This window comes from Labrus mixtus, chromosome 16, assembly GCF_963584025.1.
Source record: "Labrus mixtus chromosome 16, fLabMix1.1, whole genome shotgun sequence".
NCBI lineage: Eukaryota > Metazoa > Chordata > Actinopteri > Labriformes > Labridae > Labrus > Labrus mixtus.
In genome coordinates, this window is record NC_083627.1 from 25,772,969 (window position 1) to 25,791,285 (window position 18,317).

At 38.5% G+C, this 18,317-nt stretch overlaps 3 protein-coding genes across 6 annotated transcripts; 2 read left to right on the forward strand and 1 right to left on the reverse strand.

Moving 5' to 3' along the window:
- The first annotated feature begins 156 nt into the window (after positions 1-156).
- On the forward strand, positions 157-3,438 carry fabp3 (fatty acid binding protein 3, muscle and heart). Its single transcript, XM_061058813.1, has 4 exons — positions 157-353; positions 1,990-2,162; positions 2,807-2,908; positions 2,985-3,438. The coding sequence occupies exons 1-4, from the start codon at positions 281-283 to the stop codon at positions 3,036-3,038; spliced, it is 402 nt and encodes a 133-aa protein (XP_060914796.1). The 5' UTR covers positions 157-280; the 3' UTR covers positions 3,039-3,438.
- A 2,695-nt stretch (positions 3,439-6,133) lies between these two features.
- Positions 6,134-10,759, reverse strand: zcchc17 (zinc finger, CCHC domain containing 17). Of its 4 annotated transcripts, none has more exons than XM_061058809.1 (7): positions 10,711-10,759; positions 9,340-9,519; positions 8,081-8,181; positions 7,898-7,989; positions 7,716-7,816; positions 7,446-7,594; positions 6,134-7,050 (listed from the first exon to the last, which is right to left on the reverse strand). In XM_061058809.1, the coding sequence occupies exons 2-7, from the start codon at positions 9,476-9,478 to the stop codon at positions 6,886-6,888; spliced, it is 747 nt and encodes a 248-aa protein (XP_060914792.1). In that variant the 5' UTR covers positions 9,479-9,519; positions 10,711-10,759; the 3' UTR covers positions 6,134-6,885. The 4 variants fall into 4 exon arrangements, with proteins under 4 accessions (XP_060914792.1, XP_060914794.1, XP_060914793.1 ...); XM_061058811.1 differs by having other exon boundaries at positions 10,716-10,738; XM_061058810.1 differs by lacking the exon at positions 10,711-10,759 and adding an exon at positions 10,448-10,686.
- Positions 10,760-10,835: 76 nt separating this feature from the next.
- Positions 10,836-17,694, forward strand: snrnp40 (small nuclear ribonucleoprotein 40 (U5)). The gene is made up of 10 exons (XM_061058808.1): positions 10,836-11,073; positions 11,789-11,918; positions 12,028-12,121; positions 12,487-12,652; positions 12,815-12,937; positions 14,195-14,315; positions 14,422-14,504; positions 14,785-14,846; positions 16,988-17,091; positions 17,235-17,694. The coding sequence occupies exons 1-10, from the start codon at positions 10,963-10,965 to the stop codon at positions 17,282-17,284; spliced, it is 1,044 nt and encodes a 347-aa protein (XP_060914791.1). The 5' UTR covers positions 10,836-10,962; the 3' UTR covers positions 17,285-17,694.
- The last annotated feature ends 623 nt before the right edge of the window (positions 17,695-18,317 follow it).

Below are 18,317 nucleotides of genomic sequence, written 5' to 3' on the forward strand. Positions count from 1 at the left end.
ACAACTAAAAAACTATAGGCCTATAGATGTTTCATTCAATAATAACATTTTAGCCTGTAAGCCATTTTTGCAGAAGCAGTTTATCTCGCAGTCCCATCCCTCCCTCCTCCGCATTGCCTGATGACATCACGAACAGCCGGTATATATTCAGCCAGTAGGCTCGCAGCATCAGCCGGTGGTGCTGACTTCACTTTCCCCGTCTCTCTCCCTCCTCCCTCACTCTGTCGCTCCTTCTCTCACAACCCGTCTCACACGCTCGTACCTCCACCCTGCAGCAAACATGGTCGATGCTTTCGTTGGAACGTGGAACATGAAGGAAAGCGTCAAATTTGACGAGTACATGAAGGAGCTGGGTAAGTGTGTGTCTTTGTGTGTCAGAAAACATGCATGCGAGCGTGTGCGCCAGCCGCGTGTAACAGGAGTGCCAATGCTGCATTCGAGCACGTGTGTAAATTGGGCTAGGGGATGACAAATGTTTATGTTCAACCTTTCAGCAGTTTTTGTAGGGTGAAAGCAAATAAAGGGGAGACAAAGACGGGCGGACCAAAGATGGAGGTTGAAAAAGAAAAAGAGGAGGAGGACGAGAAGAGATTCTCAAAGAAAGGGGGAGATGATGGGAACCAGAGGGGGAGGGAAGAAAATGTTTACCGCATGGCTTTGGTGCTGGCCGTCTTTTTTATGTTTAAGTGGAGGGGGAGGGGGGGAGAACCCACATTTGAAGAAACTCTGAATAACAAGGAACTACACACACACACACACACACACTTGAGCCTAATGTGGGTGACCTTCACTGAAAGCTCTTCATTGTTTGTGGCTATGGGAGGAATATTGAAACGGCCTCAGTGCCAAACACGGGAGCAACTGCAGAATAAAGTGGGCTTCAAAATATTTCACACACACTCTCAAATAATTGGTCGTGATGGGGTCACGTTCTCTAACTTTTACAACCGTGAAGAATGCCATTAAACTTTTTGTGTTTGTGTGTGAAGAGAGAGAGGGAGAGCCATGCCCAGTGAGCCACATTAACATCGACCTGTGTGCTAGTCACCATAGTAACCAGAGACCCTTCAGCCTCTAACCCTGATCCAAATGATCAATGATGCATTTCTACATATAGAGTGGCTTTTGGGTATTGATTGTGGGTAAAGAAACTGCTCTGGCTTTAAGGGATGAAGTGCACCATCAGCCTGAAAGGGAAAAAAAACACATGCTCTTCTGTTGTAGCAAAGGGTGTGAGTCACTGTTACCCAATGAAATGAACTCTCCTGATCCTTTTTGCACACACCCTTAAATGAAAATGAGTGATCGTTTGCAACACGTCCAGACAAGCAGCGGGTCATTGGGACCCGGCAGCGTTTGAAGAACGTATTGCAGGTTTGGACAGTTGACAAACAGAGATAAGGATTTGTTAGCTGAAGGATACCCAAAGGCCAAATTTACAAATACTGCTCTAACGTCTCTGTTAAAATATGCCAATTAATATTCCCTGTTCATTTGTTACAGAGATTAGGATTAAGAGATAAATATTCTTATTTTCATTACTAATCATGATGTATTAAACCTTGTCTGTTTTTGCTCTGCCTCATTGAATCTGTGACCACAAACAGTGACAATATATTTTCTCCTGAACTAACATGTAAAAATTAAACAAAAGGGCTACAATCAGTTTGCTCTTGATTTCTGATGGTTGTTGACGTTCCTACAGTGGAAGGCCGTTGGTACAAAGCATACTTTGCAAGTATGCCAAATACTTTTGTATGCAAAATTGCTTCATGTTTATTTTGATCACTTTTCATCTTGCCCCAATATCAGGCAATAATTTCCCATCAGCCTCAGCTGTATTTTCTGTGTAGTGCTTTGGAACGTCACTTGTTTATTTAGCAGGTTTGTTTAGCTTTAAGCCCAGAGGATATCTACTGTATGTGTCACCAGAACAGTTGAAAAAAGGCGTTGTCGTGTTTGTTTATTCTATTCACGTGTGCTCTACAGGCGTTGGCTTCGCTACACGTAAGATTGGCAACATGACCAAGCCCACCACCATCATCTCAGTGGATGGTGGCACAGTGACAGTGAAGACACAGAGCGCGGTGAAGAACACAGAGCTCTCCTTCAAGCTGGGAGAGGAGTTTGACGAGACCACAGCCGATGACAGGAAAGTGAAGGTGAGCCGTCAAACGTCACGTTAGACAAAGGAACATCATCACTCCCCAACACCAAAACATGTTGAAGTGTGCATAGCGACTGTGATAATTACAGCTATGAGGAGGATTAAGCAAATTACTGAGATGTGTAAAAATTCAGTTTAACAACATTCTTTTGAATGGACCAGGTAGCTCAAAGAGGTAAAGAGTGAAAAATGGGGAATGAAGAAATGGCATTTTAGCGTTCTTTGCAGCCATACATAAGACCTTAGACATGGCCATCTTACTTACCTGGCCTTGAAAGGGATAGATAGTTCAAAGGTGAGGTGTCAGGGCTGTAAAAAAAGACTGAAGCAAGTTGGAACTGACCAGATTCAACAGGTCCTATTTCAACTCTTAGGCAGAGGGAAAAATAAAGTATGGTTACAGAGAAACATTTAATCAGAGAAAATGTAATACGTTGGAGACGTGCAGATTTGACCATCATAATTCACATCTCTCCAACACAAATATCTGTGAAATTTCTAAATAACTAGATTTTCCTAGGATAATGGTATCAAAATGAATTAGGCTATTTAAACCAATGCCTGTTCTATAACTGACATGTGGTAAATGATATCATCTTGTATGTGCACTCGTTCTAATGAACTCTTGTGTTTCTCCAGTCCCTTGTATCAATAGATGGCGGGAAGCTTGTACATGTACAGAAGTGGGACGGCAAAGAGACCAGTCTGGTCAGGGAAGTGGAAGGCAATAAACTCACCCTGGTAAGTATTAATCTAACACAATGCACACATTTAAGGTTTCTGTATTAAACCTTTTATTTTTCTCTTTCCCTCACAGACGCTCACCCTGGGAGAGGTCGTCAGCACGCGTCACTATGAGAAGGCAGAGTAACAACCAAACACTAACCCCCTCTCCCTCCAGCAATTTCTTGCATCTGCTTAAGCCCTGCTAGCCCAAAACTCCTAAACATCACCTCATCCCTGGCCAAGAAAACCTCCTCATTGTTCTAATTCATACTGTGATGCAGTATTAACCTTTCTGCTGACTGTGACCTTACCTTTCCCCGTGTCCCTCTGTTTTTCCTTCTACTGTAAGAAACACTGAATAAATTCCAATGATTTGTTTGATGTTGTTTTTTTCTCTAAAAATCCAAGGTCTGCATATTTCTGTTTTTGTTTTGTTTAGAAAATGTGTAATGCACAGTGCCTATGATGAACCTGGAAAGTGTTACATTTCAAAATTTGTCTATGAAAACCAAAAAAATAAAAGTGTGTACACTATTGAAAGAAAATCAACAAGTCTGCCTTGGGTTGTGTTTTTGTCTTTTCTTTTTTTCCATAGACAGTTTACTACCCTGGAGTCTACCAACTCTGTAGTAGGCAAATACCTGGGGGGGGGAGTAATACAACTTATTATATATGTAATACAATAAATAGATAACATGAAGTGTCATTCAGGCGAAGGCCAAATAAAATATGAATTCAGGACTGAACCTTCTAAGTGGGTGGGCCCAAAAACGTCTCCAGTTTGAGCTGTGATTGGCTGGATAACACAGAAAGGAGGAGGAAAAAAAATTTAAGAAGTATCACATCATTAAAGACAGCTTAATAGATCCAAACAGTGTGATCACAGTTTCCACCACAGCCTGTTTTACAGGTACTCACAGGGAGGTTCATTTTACACCCTTCTGTCTGTGTGTGTGTGTGTGTGTGTTGTATTTGCTCTGGCTAGGTGAGGGGAAAGTTTGATTAGAGCTTAGGTTTGTCAGTACTGTTGTGTCCTGTGCTCAATGTGCGAGCATGGTTTCTAAATTCAGATCGTTCGCTCCGACAGTCGATAGATGTCATGTGTTAGTGACACGCTGCCAAGTGGAGCCAGGGTGAAGAGGTGAAAGGGAGCAGGACGATTCAGGCCTCCTCCTACAGTTACCCTCAACTCAAATGGTCACAAGACAGGATGAGCCGTAGGGCTACACAAAGCAAAAATAGATTATGACTACACTCTTCTTGTGTTGCATGCACAACCACAATATATACACATATTTTTGTTAAGCAGGAAAGTGGACAAACACAAAGCAATTGAGCTGAAAAACTAGACCACATGTTAAGAGCTTTAAGTAGTGGATGAATGACATAAATGGATCCACGTTTTCTCACTTTCTACTAGCAGACATTTCTATAAATAGATTTTTTTAGAAAACATCGGAAAACCTGGTAACAGTTTGTATAAAGACCCAAAATCAAAATACAAAAAGCCCAACAAATGGACTTGAGCTTGTATAGTGCTTTTCTAGTCTTCTGACTACTCAAAGCACTTTTACACCACATGTCACACCTACACATTTACACACTGATGACAGAGGTTGCCATATAAATTATTAAAATGTTCTCACATTATACAAATAAGTATATGCAAACTAAATAGGAAAAATGAGCAAATCATTGACCTGTATGATTTGACTCAGGAAGACATTTATATCAGCAACAAGCTATTTAACAAGCTGAGTTCAAGTAGCCTAGCTCCAAGGTCAAGCATGAATCTCATCTTTTTCACAGGAACTTCTTTTTCCTACAAAACCCACAAACTTCTTCACCAGGAGTCGCTCAGCTGTTTCATGGAAAGATTAGAGGGTAAAAGTAAGAAACAACCTGCCTTTGGTTGAGATTCACAGGACATCTGGTAAGGCTTCATGTATGCAGTGTGGGTCTTTAGATTTTTCTGATTCTGTCCAGGCTTGAATATAATCAACTACTTAATTTGGATTTGAAGTATTTCAGTTTTTTAGAGAAATTTGCAACAACTAGAATGAATGCTATGTAAATTACTACAAATAATTCATGTTCCCTTCAGGGTGATTTTAAGAACTTTGATTATCTCTCAACATATCAACCATCCGTCATGTTTGGTTGATTTCCAATTTTTCTTTCACTTTGGCTTAGGGGAAATAACATCTGGGGAACTAAAAGTATAAACCTTTTTGTCCAGATTTACTGTATATTGGTGCTTATTAAAAAATGTTTTACATGAAAAACATATGCAGTGTTAGCTTCCTCATTTCTGTAATGCTACCATTAGCTAAGCACAGCAAACTTTGTGATACGTGTATTTCAACTGTCATTACATGAGGAAGCATTACATTCACAACACACTCTACATCAATTACACATCAATGTAAAAATATAAATAAAATATTGGTTTGATAATTTTGATATAAAATAAATAAATAATCCAACAAAATGTATAAAGATAAATGTATTGTTCTCCTATTAAAGCAGATGCACAAGATTGTAACGGATATCCTGTAAAGATGCCCTGAAGTCAAATCAAACATTGAAATTCAAGATGCAGTTATTCAGATTTGAGTTTTTACCATCCTCCATTGACTCATTTTGTTTGTTGTATTGAAATTACTTGCAATTACAAAACACATACTTACAAATTTGATTGAGCAACCTTAGGGTCAATGTATCTGGTACATCTGTCTTGTGCAAACAAGAGAAAGGAGAACCTTGGGAAATGAAGAGGAGTCTGAAGACTGACCGGTGAACTGAAAGCCCCGCCAGAGGAGTCAACTGGATGCATGTCAAACCACTGTAGCTGGAAACAATCTGTTTCCCCACATGTAGAATTACGAGTTTAGAAACTAGGACAAAGCAGGACAAAAGACACAAGACGTAGAGTCCATAATGCTGCCAGATCTTCTCCTATAAGATCAAGGAGTTCTCTTTTAAAAAAAACAGCTGTTCTGTTCCTTTTGTGCACATTTGACCTCATGGGATATGAACCAGTGCAATATTCAAGTTGTTAAAATCCATCAGCCCAAGTTAACACACCTTTCCTTATTCCAAAATATTAATTAAGTATGACTCGAAGGTGGACCAGACCAAACCTGAGAACTTCCGATGTTTGTTTGTGTGTGCGTTCTGTTTCCCCTGAGGACAAGCGACGTTGTACATTCATGGTAAAAGAACAAAGAGATCAAGATGTACAGTACAAATAAAAACACTTTTAATGAAGCAGAAGCAGTTGACATGCAGGAAGGTTAGATGTGTGTGTGTGTGTTAGTGTTTCCTGCGGGCAGTCCCTTGGAGGCAAGATACACAAACCACATGTACACACAATCGCACAAATAAAGGGACAGACAGCCTCAGGATATCACTGAAGCTTTAACTTCCTGTCAGGCTCACTTGTGCTGAAATACATGTCCTGTTTGTGTTTGACTACTTCCTATATGTGTCTGTGTGTTTGTGTTTATCTTTGTCTGTGTGGTTTGTTCAGGACTTTTATGTCAGACCCCCTCAGCTTCACTGTTTTAATGGATTTCCCAGAGAGTAAGAAACCAGATAGCTGAAAACAATATCTGGATTCAGAGGGGGATAGCCACTTGCTGCCATATGACTTACACTTATCCTGTTACGTAGGGTGTGCAAGCCCCTCCCTCTGTGGGGGGAGCTGGAGGTTACTTTAGAACAAGGATGCTTATCCCTGGATTTTTACAGCACTGTCCCTCTTGCTACGTTTTGAATTTTTTATTCTTTTTTTAAACTTGATGCAATGTCTAAGTGGAGGCATACGCCCAACATTCAGAACTTAAAAGGATGATTCTATCATTTCATTTAAAGATACAAAGCAGGAAGTCTGCCATTCTGTCTCTTGCACCCACTTCCCCTCTTGTGTCTGTCTGCTAGCTGGGGTATGTGTCTGTGTGTGTACAAGTGACTGTAGATGTGTGGTTGCCTCAGTCGTGTTTGTGTGATTTATGTTTCTTGTGTTTCTTCTTCTTTTTGTCCTCTCTGTCTGAGTCACGGCGCCTCCTCTTGGTTTTACATTCACTACTGCTGCTGCTGCTGTCGCTCTCCGACTCTTTCCTCTCCCTCTTCCTCTTCTTCTTCAATTTCTTCTCCTGGAGAATAAACATAGAAATAGCCAGATTGTTTTGTGAAGCATTAAAAGAAACTTGAATATATGAAACAGTAGGTGAAAAGCAGACAGGGCGTTGGATAGTCTTAGTGGTTATGTTTCTGTGTCCCATCTGTGGCCCTTGTCGCAGCAACCATGAGTATGAACCGATCTCTGCTGTTCGCTGCATGTCATCCCCCACTCATAACTCCTGACATTTCCTATCTCTCTTCAGCTGGCAAAATGGCCCAAAAAATAACATATCTTTCAGTGCATTTCATGAAATGTGAGAAATGTGTGGGTTGTAGCATTAGATGACTCACATCCAAGACAAGTGAAAAAACAGAAGAAAAAAAAAAAAGTGCAGATCACGCAAGACAATAACAGATGCATGTTCACCTTCTTTTTCTTCTTCTTTTTGTCTGAGTCCTGCTGTGGTGCAACTGTGGAGGTCTGCTGTTGTGGCTGCTGTGGAGCTACATCATCATCTTCAGGCAAAAGAGCGTACTGCAAGCCGGGGGCAGAGAAACAGTCCTTTGTGAAGTGACCTAAAAAAAAGGAAATTGAGTTTATTTCCTGCACTTTTTTCCAGCTAAATCCAGATATCCAGATAGAAAGTTGTACCTGACAAATACAAGCACTGTTAATATGTTATGTATGATGTTTTACCTTTGCAGCCACACTTTGAGCAAGTTGTGTTGAGTACAGCCTCCAGTGTGATCCTGTTGCCTGTGTGATCTCTGAACTGCTTACGTCGCCTTGAATCCTGTCTAAAATCACACACAGATGATCATAAATCACATATGTCTATGAAAAATCACATGTGACAAAACTCCAACTGTAATACTTACTCGGCCATAACATTGTTTGGGTCCTGGTCCTGCCCTGTGCCCTGATTGACAGCTTTCATTGAGAAGGACAGTTTCACCTTGTCACCACGAATCTGAGGTTCAAAGAGGACAGAGCTGCAGTAATTCTGCTAACACTGCAGTGTGTGTGTGTGTGCGCTTATGAGAGTGTGTGAGTGTTGTTACCTCTCTTCCTATGACTTTAATCCACACCTTTTCCCCAACATCCACAATCTCTGAGGCATTCTCAACCCGAGATGCTGACATTTCACTCACATGTACCAGGCCTGTAGGTGAAAGAGATATGAATTAACATCTATTGGAAAAAAATACATAAAATGCTGAGAAATGCCTTTTTATTATAACTATTTAACTAAGGGTCAAAAAATAACAGAGAGTGCTCTGACCATAATAATACTTACAAGCATTGGAAATAGTGTTGCCAAAAGCCAGACATTATCAAATCCAATTTAAAATCCCTTAGCTGACAATTAAAAAAAATGTATAACACATAAAAGACCATGTGTTTCAATAAAAGCACTTTCTTTCAGACATGAAAAGTTTTTTCCCCAAGGATTTGAACAAAATGGTTTGGGTGCAGATTTTGTTTGTTTGTTAAGCTTGCCCTCTAATGGTGACAATGGGTAAAGTAAAATATGTGTCAACCTTTGTTGTAACTACACACCAACAAAGCTACACAAGTGTAAAAAATCATAGATATGAGTTTACTTAGTTGATCAATCCAATCTGCTTATTAACATTCTTGCCCTATAACAAATCATTCTATGCTTATCTTATTTTCTCTGCATGCAGATAATTGTTTAACTGATATTCTTTATCATAGTGACTGAAACAAGTGGATTTTAAATCGACCATAACAGAGATTTTGCTAAAATGTCAAACATCCGTCTATATAATAAACCATAACTGGCTGGCATACATATACATATTTTTTTCTCTGTATCGAATGTTATGTATTGTTGTGCAGACATAGTTAAGGATATGGACACTCTTAATGTTCCTGTAAACAAACTATAAGCAAAACTGTCACTCCCCATATCTCATCTTGATTCAGAAAGATAATCTGGTTAATGAAGTGTTTTACGGTATCTGTAGGTTTTTCTGCATTGACTCTTGTTTTACCTGGCAGATGATGTGGCGTTAATTTAGTAAGCATCTTTCTGCCATAACATTTTTAACTAAAATAATATAACTAATCTAATCTAATCTACTCCATCTAACTCTACCTAACTAATGAGGGTTTTAGACCAATTTTGGTTACCGATTAGGCCTCTGCTATTCACTGTTAATTTCATTGTGTTGTTTAAGCATCCTTTTTGCAGTAGTATCTTCCAGAATTAAAATGTGTTACCTGTCTCAAAAATCAAATATCTGTGAATATTTGCTATAAAGTCTAAACAGATAAATCAGTTTAATTTACCAACCTTCCTTCTTGTATCCAGGCAGTCTGACAAAGGCTCCATAGGTCTGCACAGAAACAACCTCCCCTTTGGCAATGCTGTACATGGGTGGCAGACCCTCAAGTCCAGCAGGCTCAGAAGCTAAGCCGTCACTATCAGACATTGTCACAGTTGATGTTTACCCGCAGACATCAATGAGAAGATCTGGAACATTCATTTAAAAAACGAGACATATATCATGTTTTGTAGAATAATAATATCAAGAGAAAGTCCTTCCTCAAGGTTGAAAATTAAGGATGTTTTGTTCCATGTAAAACAGCCAAGAATCTGAGGACTACCCTTACAGAATTGAAACACACATGGCATATGGTTTGGTACACTTAACAGACCTTTGTTTGTATGCTTTTTTGTTTGAATAAAAGATATAAAGAGGCCTCCTGGTGACTGTTGGTAAACCCCATCAGCTTGTCAAATCTTTGATATGTTAATTAATAATCAATTGCCATTTTTTAGCACAATGATATCCTTATTTGGAATTCTCTTGCGAGCAGAGAACTGTCATCATGATAATATCTGTCTCTCCTTACTGTAATCTGTTCTGCACATGTTAAATTTACAAATTATCCCTGCACTCATGTTCACTTCATTTGGCTGTCTACTCGCCGTTATATTGTATAGTTTCTGCTTATAATATGTCTACACTCATGCACTTTAACTTATGTCAATACTGTCCATTTACTACTCTGTTTTTGCACATTTACATTTAACCTTCCATATTTAATCTTCCTATTTAAGACTAGTAATGTTAAGTTAAGTCCTGGTTGTATATATTCACATTCTTAGTTTTGATATTTTTTAGTACTTATTTACTTTGTATTTAATATTATATTATGTTTAGATTTGCTAACATTGTGTTTTTTTACTCATATTGTGTGTTGGATAACCTGCTGCTGTAACGCCACAATTTCCCAGTTTGGGATCAATAAAGTAATTCTATTATATTCTAATTCATTTTTTCTTTGCAATCTCTCCTCTTCCATATTTATTTATTCATTGTCAAGATGCAACTAACTGCTTTCAGACACAAATAAAATATATTTGGTGGCTGTGATGTGACTGCTTTAATACTTACAGAGTATAAATGTGTGAAGTAGTTCCTGAAATAATGAAAACTTAACTTTACATGTGCTGTAAGAGAAAGGCTTAAAGCTAACAGTAAAGCTAACGTGAGCTAGCTACAACAAAGCCTCGTTTTCAAACAAGCTAACTTCGGTAACAAGACAACAAACATTAACAAGCTAAACGTGCGTAAAGTTTAAAAACAAATCAATTAAAATGGTATGCAGTGAACAGTGTAGCGCGTATACAGCTGAAAATACGAAATAATTTTATTACCGTACGTGTTAGCAAAGCGGGGTAAGTTTTACTTCCGGTGCTTATTAGTTCGACAACAAGCCTTCTAACCAATCAGCGCAGCCGATGGTACACTCGACCAATCACAAACCTCAGCACCAGCGGAAGTACTCCATCTTTACTTCGTTGGTGCTGTTTTGTTCGACGTCCCTCTGTGAAAGACGTCCATTCATTTTTTGCTAAAGAAAGCGTTGAAATTCAACTACATTTCTGTTTCTTGTGGAATACGCCGTTATGATTGAACCAATGAAGAGAGCGGGGGACATGGCGGTGGTTCCTGCCGCAGTGAAGCGGCCCAGGATGGAGCTGGTGGCGGCGGCTCAGTCCCAGCAACTCGTGGCCACGGTACGGATAGTAGACTACATGTAGTACTCGTCACTATTGTTTAAGGCATCAGACACATATATATCGCCAATAATATTTGCAAATTTACCTAGCACACGCAAAAGGGCTTCAGTAAGTTTAAAAGTATATTTTAGGACCGATAAAAAGGTTGCCAGCTAAACGGATAAACAGGAAATGACATAACATTACAGTAATTAATTAAAACGAATTAATTATTAGTTAATGAATGAGAAATAAGACACCTGATATTGAAATACTTTCCACTTGTTCTTGTGGTTAACTGTTCACTCACACGCCTGTTTACTAGGTAATTCAGTCTAATACACATTGACAAATAATCATGCATTCTTTAATAAGAGATAATAAGTGCAATAAGAAAATATATTTATATTTTCATTTCATTGTACAGTGTTTCCCTTGTTATTTTTTTTGTATTATATCTTTGCTGTAATACAATGTATAACTTCTTTACAGTTTATTTTAAATCGCTTAGCTGTTACTACAACTTATTTATTTTTACTTTTACTTTTTTATGTACTTTCCTTCTCTTTTTTTCTTATAATGTTATAACTTTTTTTATTGTAGAAGCTGACTCAGGGAGAAACGCACAAGAATTCCAATGTACCTGTACTGTCCTGTACCTGTGCAAATGGCAATAAACATCTATTCTATTTAAGGTTATGTTAATTTTGTACCTATGATGCTGTTTCTTTAGGGTCCTCCACGCAGCTCCAGTCTTCAGGCTCCCATTATGCTCATGTCTGGTCATGAAGGAGAGGTCTACTGCTGCAAATTTCACCCTAATGGAGCCACGCTGGCCTCCTCAGGATTTGACAGACTTATATGTAAGACATTAACATATCATCTGATGTAAATAATAAATAATTCTGCAGCTCACACATCTATGTTGCACACCATGAATAACTTGTCGCACTCTTTGTTTATTTGTGACAGTGATGTGGAATGTGTATGGAGATTGTGATAACTATGCCACCCTGAAGGGCCACAGTGGAGCAGTGATGGAGCTGCACTACAACACTGATGGCAGGTATGAACAATCAGTGTGATTAAGTTTTCAGTTTATTATATGCCTCCCTCAAAGTATGGTACCACATGATTCTTAAAATATTTGAATAACAGTTGTAAAATTAAACATTTTTACATAACATACATAAACTGTAAACATTGGCTTTTGCCAGCTATAGTGTCGCAATATTTTCTTTATTGATTATGAACTAAACTGTAACATTAACTAGCTTTCTAATCTATTGAGAACAACAAACATATCCCCATTTTATATATTTTATGTGCTAAGATTATTTGCAAAGGATGTGCAAAATGTCTTGCTTCATGTATTAGTAAATTGAGTCTAAAAAGTTTAAAGGAGTTCTGATATCTTTCTGTGTATTTCAGCATGCTGTTTTCAGCCAGCACAGACAAGACTGTAGGTGTGTGGGACAGTGAAACTGGAGAGAGGATCAAGCGTCTGAAAGGCCATACCTCCTTTGTTAACACCTGCTACCCGGCACGCCGAGGACCCCAGCTCGTCTGCACCGGTAGCGATGATGGGACTGTCAAGGTGAGGTCTCCCTATTTTAGATAGTTAACATCAAATTAAATAGTGTAGATTTGGGATAATTTCTACTTATTTTTATTTTGTCTTGGCCGTAAATCCAGGTTATCTGTTGGTCTTATGTGGTTTTGTTTATTTCATTTTGTTTGCCACTTCTTTTTTTTTAAGCTGTGGGACATTCGTAAGAAAGGGGCAATCCACACCTTCCAGAACACCTACCAGGTGCTGGCCGTGACCTTCAACGACACTAGCGACCAGATCCTGTCAGGAGGCATCGACAATGATATCAAGGTACTGAACTCATGCAAAGATATAGGGCTTTCAGACTTGCAGAAAAACTCCTGATATTTCCAGGAGGAGCTGTATGTGTGAACGCAAACAGCCAAATTGTTCGTTGGGACTTCACCTGGAGTTTCTCCTGCCAGGCCACTAGTATTTTTTCTGCAGCCAGTCAGAGTGAGCTGATGTGAGAAAGCAGCAGGATATTCTCCAGATTATTCCCCTCGAGCCAATAAAGATAAGATAAAGATAAACTTTATTGATCCCCGTGGGGGAAATTTGTGGGAGGGGGAGTGATGTTTATATACTGTGACTGCTGCACAATGCATTGTGTGTATGCACTGGCCGATCTCCGTGCACGTAATTAAACGGCTGCATTACGTGTTCTGTTTGCCAGTATGTTATTCTCCAGTTCATGTGTGAAAACGGCTTTAGAAACCTGAAAGTAATAACGCAAATGTCTCGTTTGTATGATACAGTATATTACCAGATCTAATGAGAGATTTTAACAAGCCTTAAAGACATGTACATCAGCAGCATTAGTATGGGTCCTATAACTAAAATGTAATAGTATATTTTTTTTAAGGTTACACCTAACCATTTTAAGAGGATTTTCAAGAGGGACATATAACTAAGGACACAATAAGGTTGTTCAGTTATCAAATTGTTACTGCTAGTTTCTGAATATTACACTGTCACACTCCACTCATCACTCATTTTGTCAAATCACCTGGTTGTAAAGACAACCACAGACATGGTGCAACACATGAAAAAGGAGTTACAATTTGTCCATGGGAAGTCTTTAATGTCTGTGGATCAGATGGGGATATAACAGATATTATAATATGCACCCAGCTAGTGGGCCAATTACTCTCATCCTCTTTGTTTTCTCTCAAAATAGCAGGCATGCACCACTCCTGTATGGTGGTTTGTGAATTTCAATTTATTTTTATTTTTTTAATTAGCTGCTTATTGCTGGTGAGTTTTATCCCAATAATTATCTCAAAAGTGTCACTCAATCATTTGAATCTATTCTTTAATAACCTCCACTGTAGAAGTGAATGCAGAACACCAAAGCCTCCTTTTCATTCTTAAGGTTGAATGAAGGTTCACTATTTTCTGACAGTTGACAAACCCCAATAATGACAACATATTTTTCACCTTTGGACATTGCTACAGATCTGACAATGACATAGACGCTCAAGCTGAACTCTTTGCTCTTCATACAAATACCGTTTTATAAACCCTGTCTTTCTGTGTGTTGTGCAGGTGTGGGACCTGAGGCAGAATAAGCTGATCTACAACATGCACGGACACGGAGACTCAGTAACTGGACTCAGCCTGAGCTCTGAGGGCTCGTACCTCCTATCAAACTCTATGGACAACACAGGTGGGATGCTTTTGTTGTCTTTTTTATAAACAGAGTAAGAAAAAGCTTTACCTGTGGTCCTAACACTGAGCTTCTTATGACTGATTCCGTATGTGTCTTTGTGTAGTGCGCATTTGGGATGTCCGACCGTTTGCACCCAAGGAGAGATGCGTGAAGATTTTCCAGGGCAACGTCCACAACTTTGAAAAGGTAACTTACAGAAAACCCTCTGACCCTTTATGGATTTCAAGTCTAATGTTGTCAACATAAACTTACAGTTCACCTGCTCCTGATACAATCTCTAACTTTTTACGTAAGCTTGGTGCATAGTGGCTGCAGTCCTGCTAGCAGTGTTTTTGTATGGCTGTGGCTCAGTGGAGGTCAAACAACAGTCAGCAGTCTTCTTCACTCTGATATTAAAACTCGGTCTGCTCTGAGACTAATTCTCATCTTGAAAATGCAGTTTCTTTAATCTTATTCTGTGTTTCAGAATTTGCTGAGGTGCTCCTGGTCCACTGACGGCAGTAAGATAGCTGCAGGCTCAGCTGACAGGTGAGAGGCAACAAAACATGTATACACACAAACACACACACACACACACACACACACTCATAACATTAACATAGATGTGCTCGTACATGACTTAAGGTTTATCTGATTCAGGGAACATTCATTGTATTTTCGACTGTTTGAAATCTTACCATCATAACTTTTATAAAGACAAGAAAACACACTTCTTACCATTCTTTTCTCCCTCTCAAAAAAAAAAACAGCATAGTGAATGTAAAAAAAGATCTTAAGCTGTTAAAAAAACACCAATATGTTCTCGGATACCTGTACACACTAACTATCATAGAGCCAAATCTACAAACCTTCCTATATAGATAAAGTAGCCTTAATGCACCTCATGACATTTATCTGGTCAGTATACAATAATTAAGTTCATATGTAAAAAAAAAAAAAAATGGTCATGGTTAATTGATTTGAAAATTAAGTGGTAGGAACATTTACAGCATTTCCAGTATTAACAGTATGAATACAGTTAGTAGAAAACGATATATCGTTTCCTCCCATTAAAAAAAACTTTAAGTTGCTTTGATGCTGGGAGGGGAGCATTTTGGAGTTTATTCAGCCACCTTCAAACAAGCACTGAGTAGAGCCACATAGTTTTTGTTTTACCTCGCTTTTTCTCGTTCTTTTTTTAAAAATGTGGAAAATATTGGATTATTCTGTATCTGTTTTTGTGTGGATAAAATGAGATACAGATGAAGGAATTGTTAGAGCTTCAAGCTACGGCTTCATTCAGTGGAAAACTACAACAGATAAAGCATTCATTATTAGCTTATTTAAGAGATCATGCTTCTATTAAACTTACTTCAAGATAAGTTATTAGCATGCATAACTTCACATTTTGTACTGTTATCATGCCAAACAGTAATTGAAATAGATCGTAAAACAAAAATAAATCATTTATGAAACAACTTGTATTTCAAAGTATCAGTGAAGCAGAAAAAATCTAACTAGGATGTAACACAATAAATGCATGTAGGAGATTAATATGAAATGTAACTAAATAAGTAATAAGACATTGACCAACAAAACATGATTCAAAGCCAAAGGTTGAGCAGTTTCCTGTTTGATAAAGGACATATTCAATCAGTAAACTGCTCCTGTGGAGGCAACAATACGGGTACACACACTGAGATGTGACTCCAGGCATCATTGCATAGCTTCCTGCATCATACAGCTGTTATAGTGAAGCCATAAGATGGGCTGCATTCACCAATGATTCCTCCAACACCTGCTTCACCTCACAAGGCTTTGGTGGATTCCTGCTGCCACAATGTGAGCTCACTCTAAGAGTAAGGATTACACAATATTAAAAGATCCAACTATAAGTTGTTTTTGGAGAGAGCACATTCACAGTTTATTTCCTTATCATTTCTTATTTACAGAAACTGTGAAGCCTCACATTACCTCATTTAAAAGCTTGTTTCTTGTGCTTTTTGCCCCCAGCCTCCACAATTGAATATATTACATTTTGCAATATTGCAATTTTCAGGTACATTTATTAGGGAACTCTAACCAAAGGCACATGTTTCCTCAGAGTTTGCTTCACTAACATGCAGAATCTGCACTTTAAATTACAATGTGCTGGGGCGCTGACACTCCGGGCTTTTCAAGAGATTGGGAGACGACCCTCTGATTAGGATAAATCTTGTTATATATGAATAATTAAGAGACTAAATGCAAACATACACTATGCCGCTTGTGCATTACTGTGAGCCAGTTAACATGTAAAAGATATGGACACGTCCTGAGTACACTTGCAGCATGTAATAGACATGTACGATTGATGATTTGTCTTAAGGTATTTTTATTGGAAATTGGACTCACCTGTTATTGAAATCATTAAAAAACAAACAGTGGATATACATTGTGTGAATACTTGTATATGTGTGTACACGTTTCATCATAGTGCACCATTTGATAGTAATGGGTGACATGTAAATAAATATTAAAAACCAGTGCACATTTTGAACTGTGAATTTGTTATTTATAGGTGTTTCATCGACCATAAGTGACTGATTATCAACTGGTAGTCCTAGTGATATCTGAATTACTTGCCATGAATACTAAGACAGTATTGAAATAAAGGAGTCATTGTAATATTTACTTGTCTTTGTTTATAGGTTTGTGTACATATGGGACACCACATCACGCAGAATCCTGTACAAGCTTCCGGGCCATGCCGGCTCCGTCAACGAAGTAGCCTTTCACCCAGAGGAGCCCATAGGTGAGTCAAACACTGCTTCAGTACATGTTGTAACCACACTGTGCGAGAAATCAAGATATTTAAAGAATGAATGTCGTCATCCACTAAGGGTCATGACTCATAAAAAAGTTTAATTCTCTTTTTCTCTTTTTCCCTCAACGCAGTTCTGTCCGGCTCCAGTGATAAACGCCTCTACATGGGAGAAATTCAGTAATGTGTGTTTGAGTGTAAACTTCGGTGTGTGTGTGTGTGTGTGTGTGTGTGTGTGTGTGTGTGTGTGTGTGTGTGTGTGTGTGTGTGTGTGTGTGTGTGTGTGTGTGTGTGTGTGTGTGTGTGTGTGTGTGTGTGTGTGTGTGTGTGTGTGTGTGTGTGTGTGTGTGTGTGTGTGTGTGTGTGTGTGTGTGTGTGTGTGTGTGTGTGTGTGTGTGTGTGTGTGTGTGTGTGTGTCCGTCCTGCTTCAGATGTTGATGGGATGTGGTTAGTGGGTTAAGAGTCTCTGTAATTTCATGTGCTCCAACCTCATCACAGAACCACCTCAGGACATTTATCTGAAGTTTATAATGCTCGGCTTGCTTTATACAACAATTTTTTTCTTTTTAATAAACTTCAATATTCTGTAGAAAAGTATCCGTTGTCATTATTAAACTTCCATCTGGGGCGTTTTCATCTAACAAGATTAAAAGTAGGAAACAGAGTGACCTAATTATGCCTGGAGGAGTTATTTTTGATCATTTATCCACCACTACTAAAACGCTTTTTTTTTTTTTTATTATTGAAAAATAGTGCTATAGACTCATTACTCAAAGAATGATGAAGAAACAGTGCAGAAGCTGTGCAGAAAAGGTTCTTTGAACAAACTAATACTGAATAGTTTGTACAAAGGTATTTTGGTAACACCAAGTATGTGTAGGCCTATTCAATTACCCTACCTTTATTCAGCCTCTTCATTAGTTAGAATCCAGGCTGATTAATTAATCAAGTTATTTTAGTTAGGACTATGTGGAGTAACCGGCATGTGGCTGATTAACGTTATTTTCCCAGTCTAGCTGTACAATGAACTTGTGTTTCCTTGCTGAGTGGAGCTCGGATTATGGGTCACTTAATGTATCACAATAAATTATTTTAGAGTTTTGTGTGACACATTCAAAGGACACGAGTAAAAATATTTTCAATAAAATTAAAGAAATCATGAAAATTAAAGTGCTTGCTATTATGAATAAGCAATGTCCAATATTTGTATACATAAC

Bases quoted from the DNA above. Each gene is read 5' to 3' on its own strand.
- fabp3 (XM_061058813.1), top strand. From the start codon at position 281: ATGGTCGATGCTTTCGTTGGAACGTGGAACATGAAGGAAAGCGTCAAA. The intron at 354-1,989 runs GTAAGTGTGTGT...TGTGCTCTACAG, and splicing joins CGAGTACATGAAGGAGCTGG to GCGTTGGCTTCGCTACACGT. The intron at 2,909-2,984 runs GTAAGTATTAAT...TTTCCCTCACAG, and splicing joins AAGGCAATAAACTCACCCTG to ACGCTCACCCTGGGAGAGGT.
- zcchc17 (XM_061058809.1), bottom strand. From the start codon at position 9,478: ATGTCTGATAGTGACGGCTTAGCTTCTGAGCCTGCTGGACTTGAGGGT. The intron at 8,182-9,339 runs GTTGGTAAATTA...TTTCACCTACAG, and splicing joins GCCTGGATACAAGAAGGAAG to GCCTGGTACATGTGAGTGAA. The intron at 7,990-8,080 runs GTAACAACACTC...TTTGAACCTCAG, and splicing joins TTAAAGTCATAGGAAGAGAG to ATTCGTGGTGACAAGGTGAA.
- snrnp40 (XM_061058808.1), top strand. From the start codon at position 10,963: ATGATTGAACCAATGAAGAGAGCGGGGGACATGGCGGTGGTTCCTGCC. The intron at 12,122-12,486 runs GTATGAACAATC...TGTGTATTTCAG, and splicing joins CACTACAACACTGATGGCAG to CATGCTGTTTTCAGCCAGCA. The intron at 12,653-12,814 runs GTGAGGTCTCCC...TTTTTTTTTAAG, and splicing joins GCGATGATGGGACTGTCAAG to CTGTGGGACATTCGTAAGAA.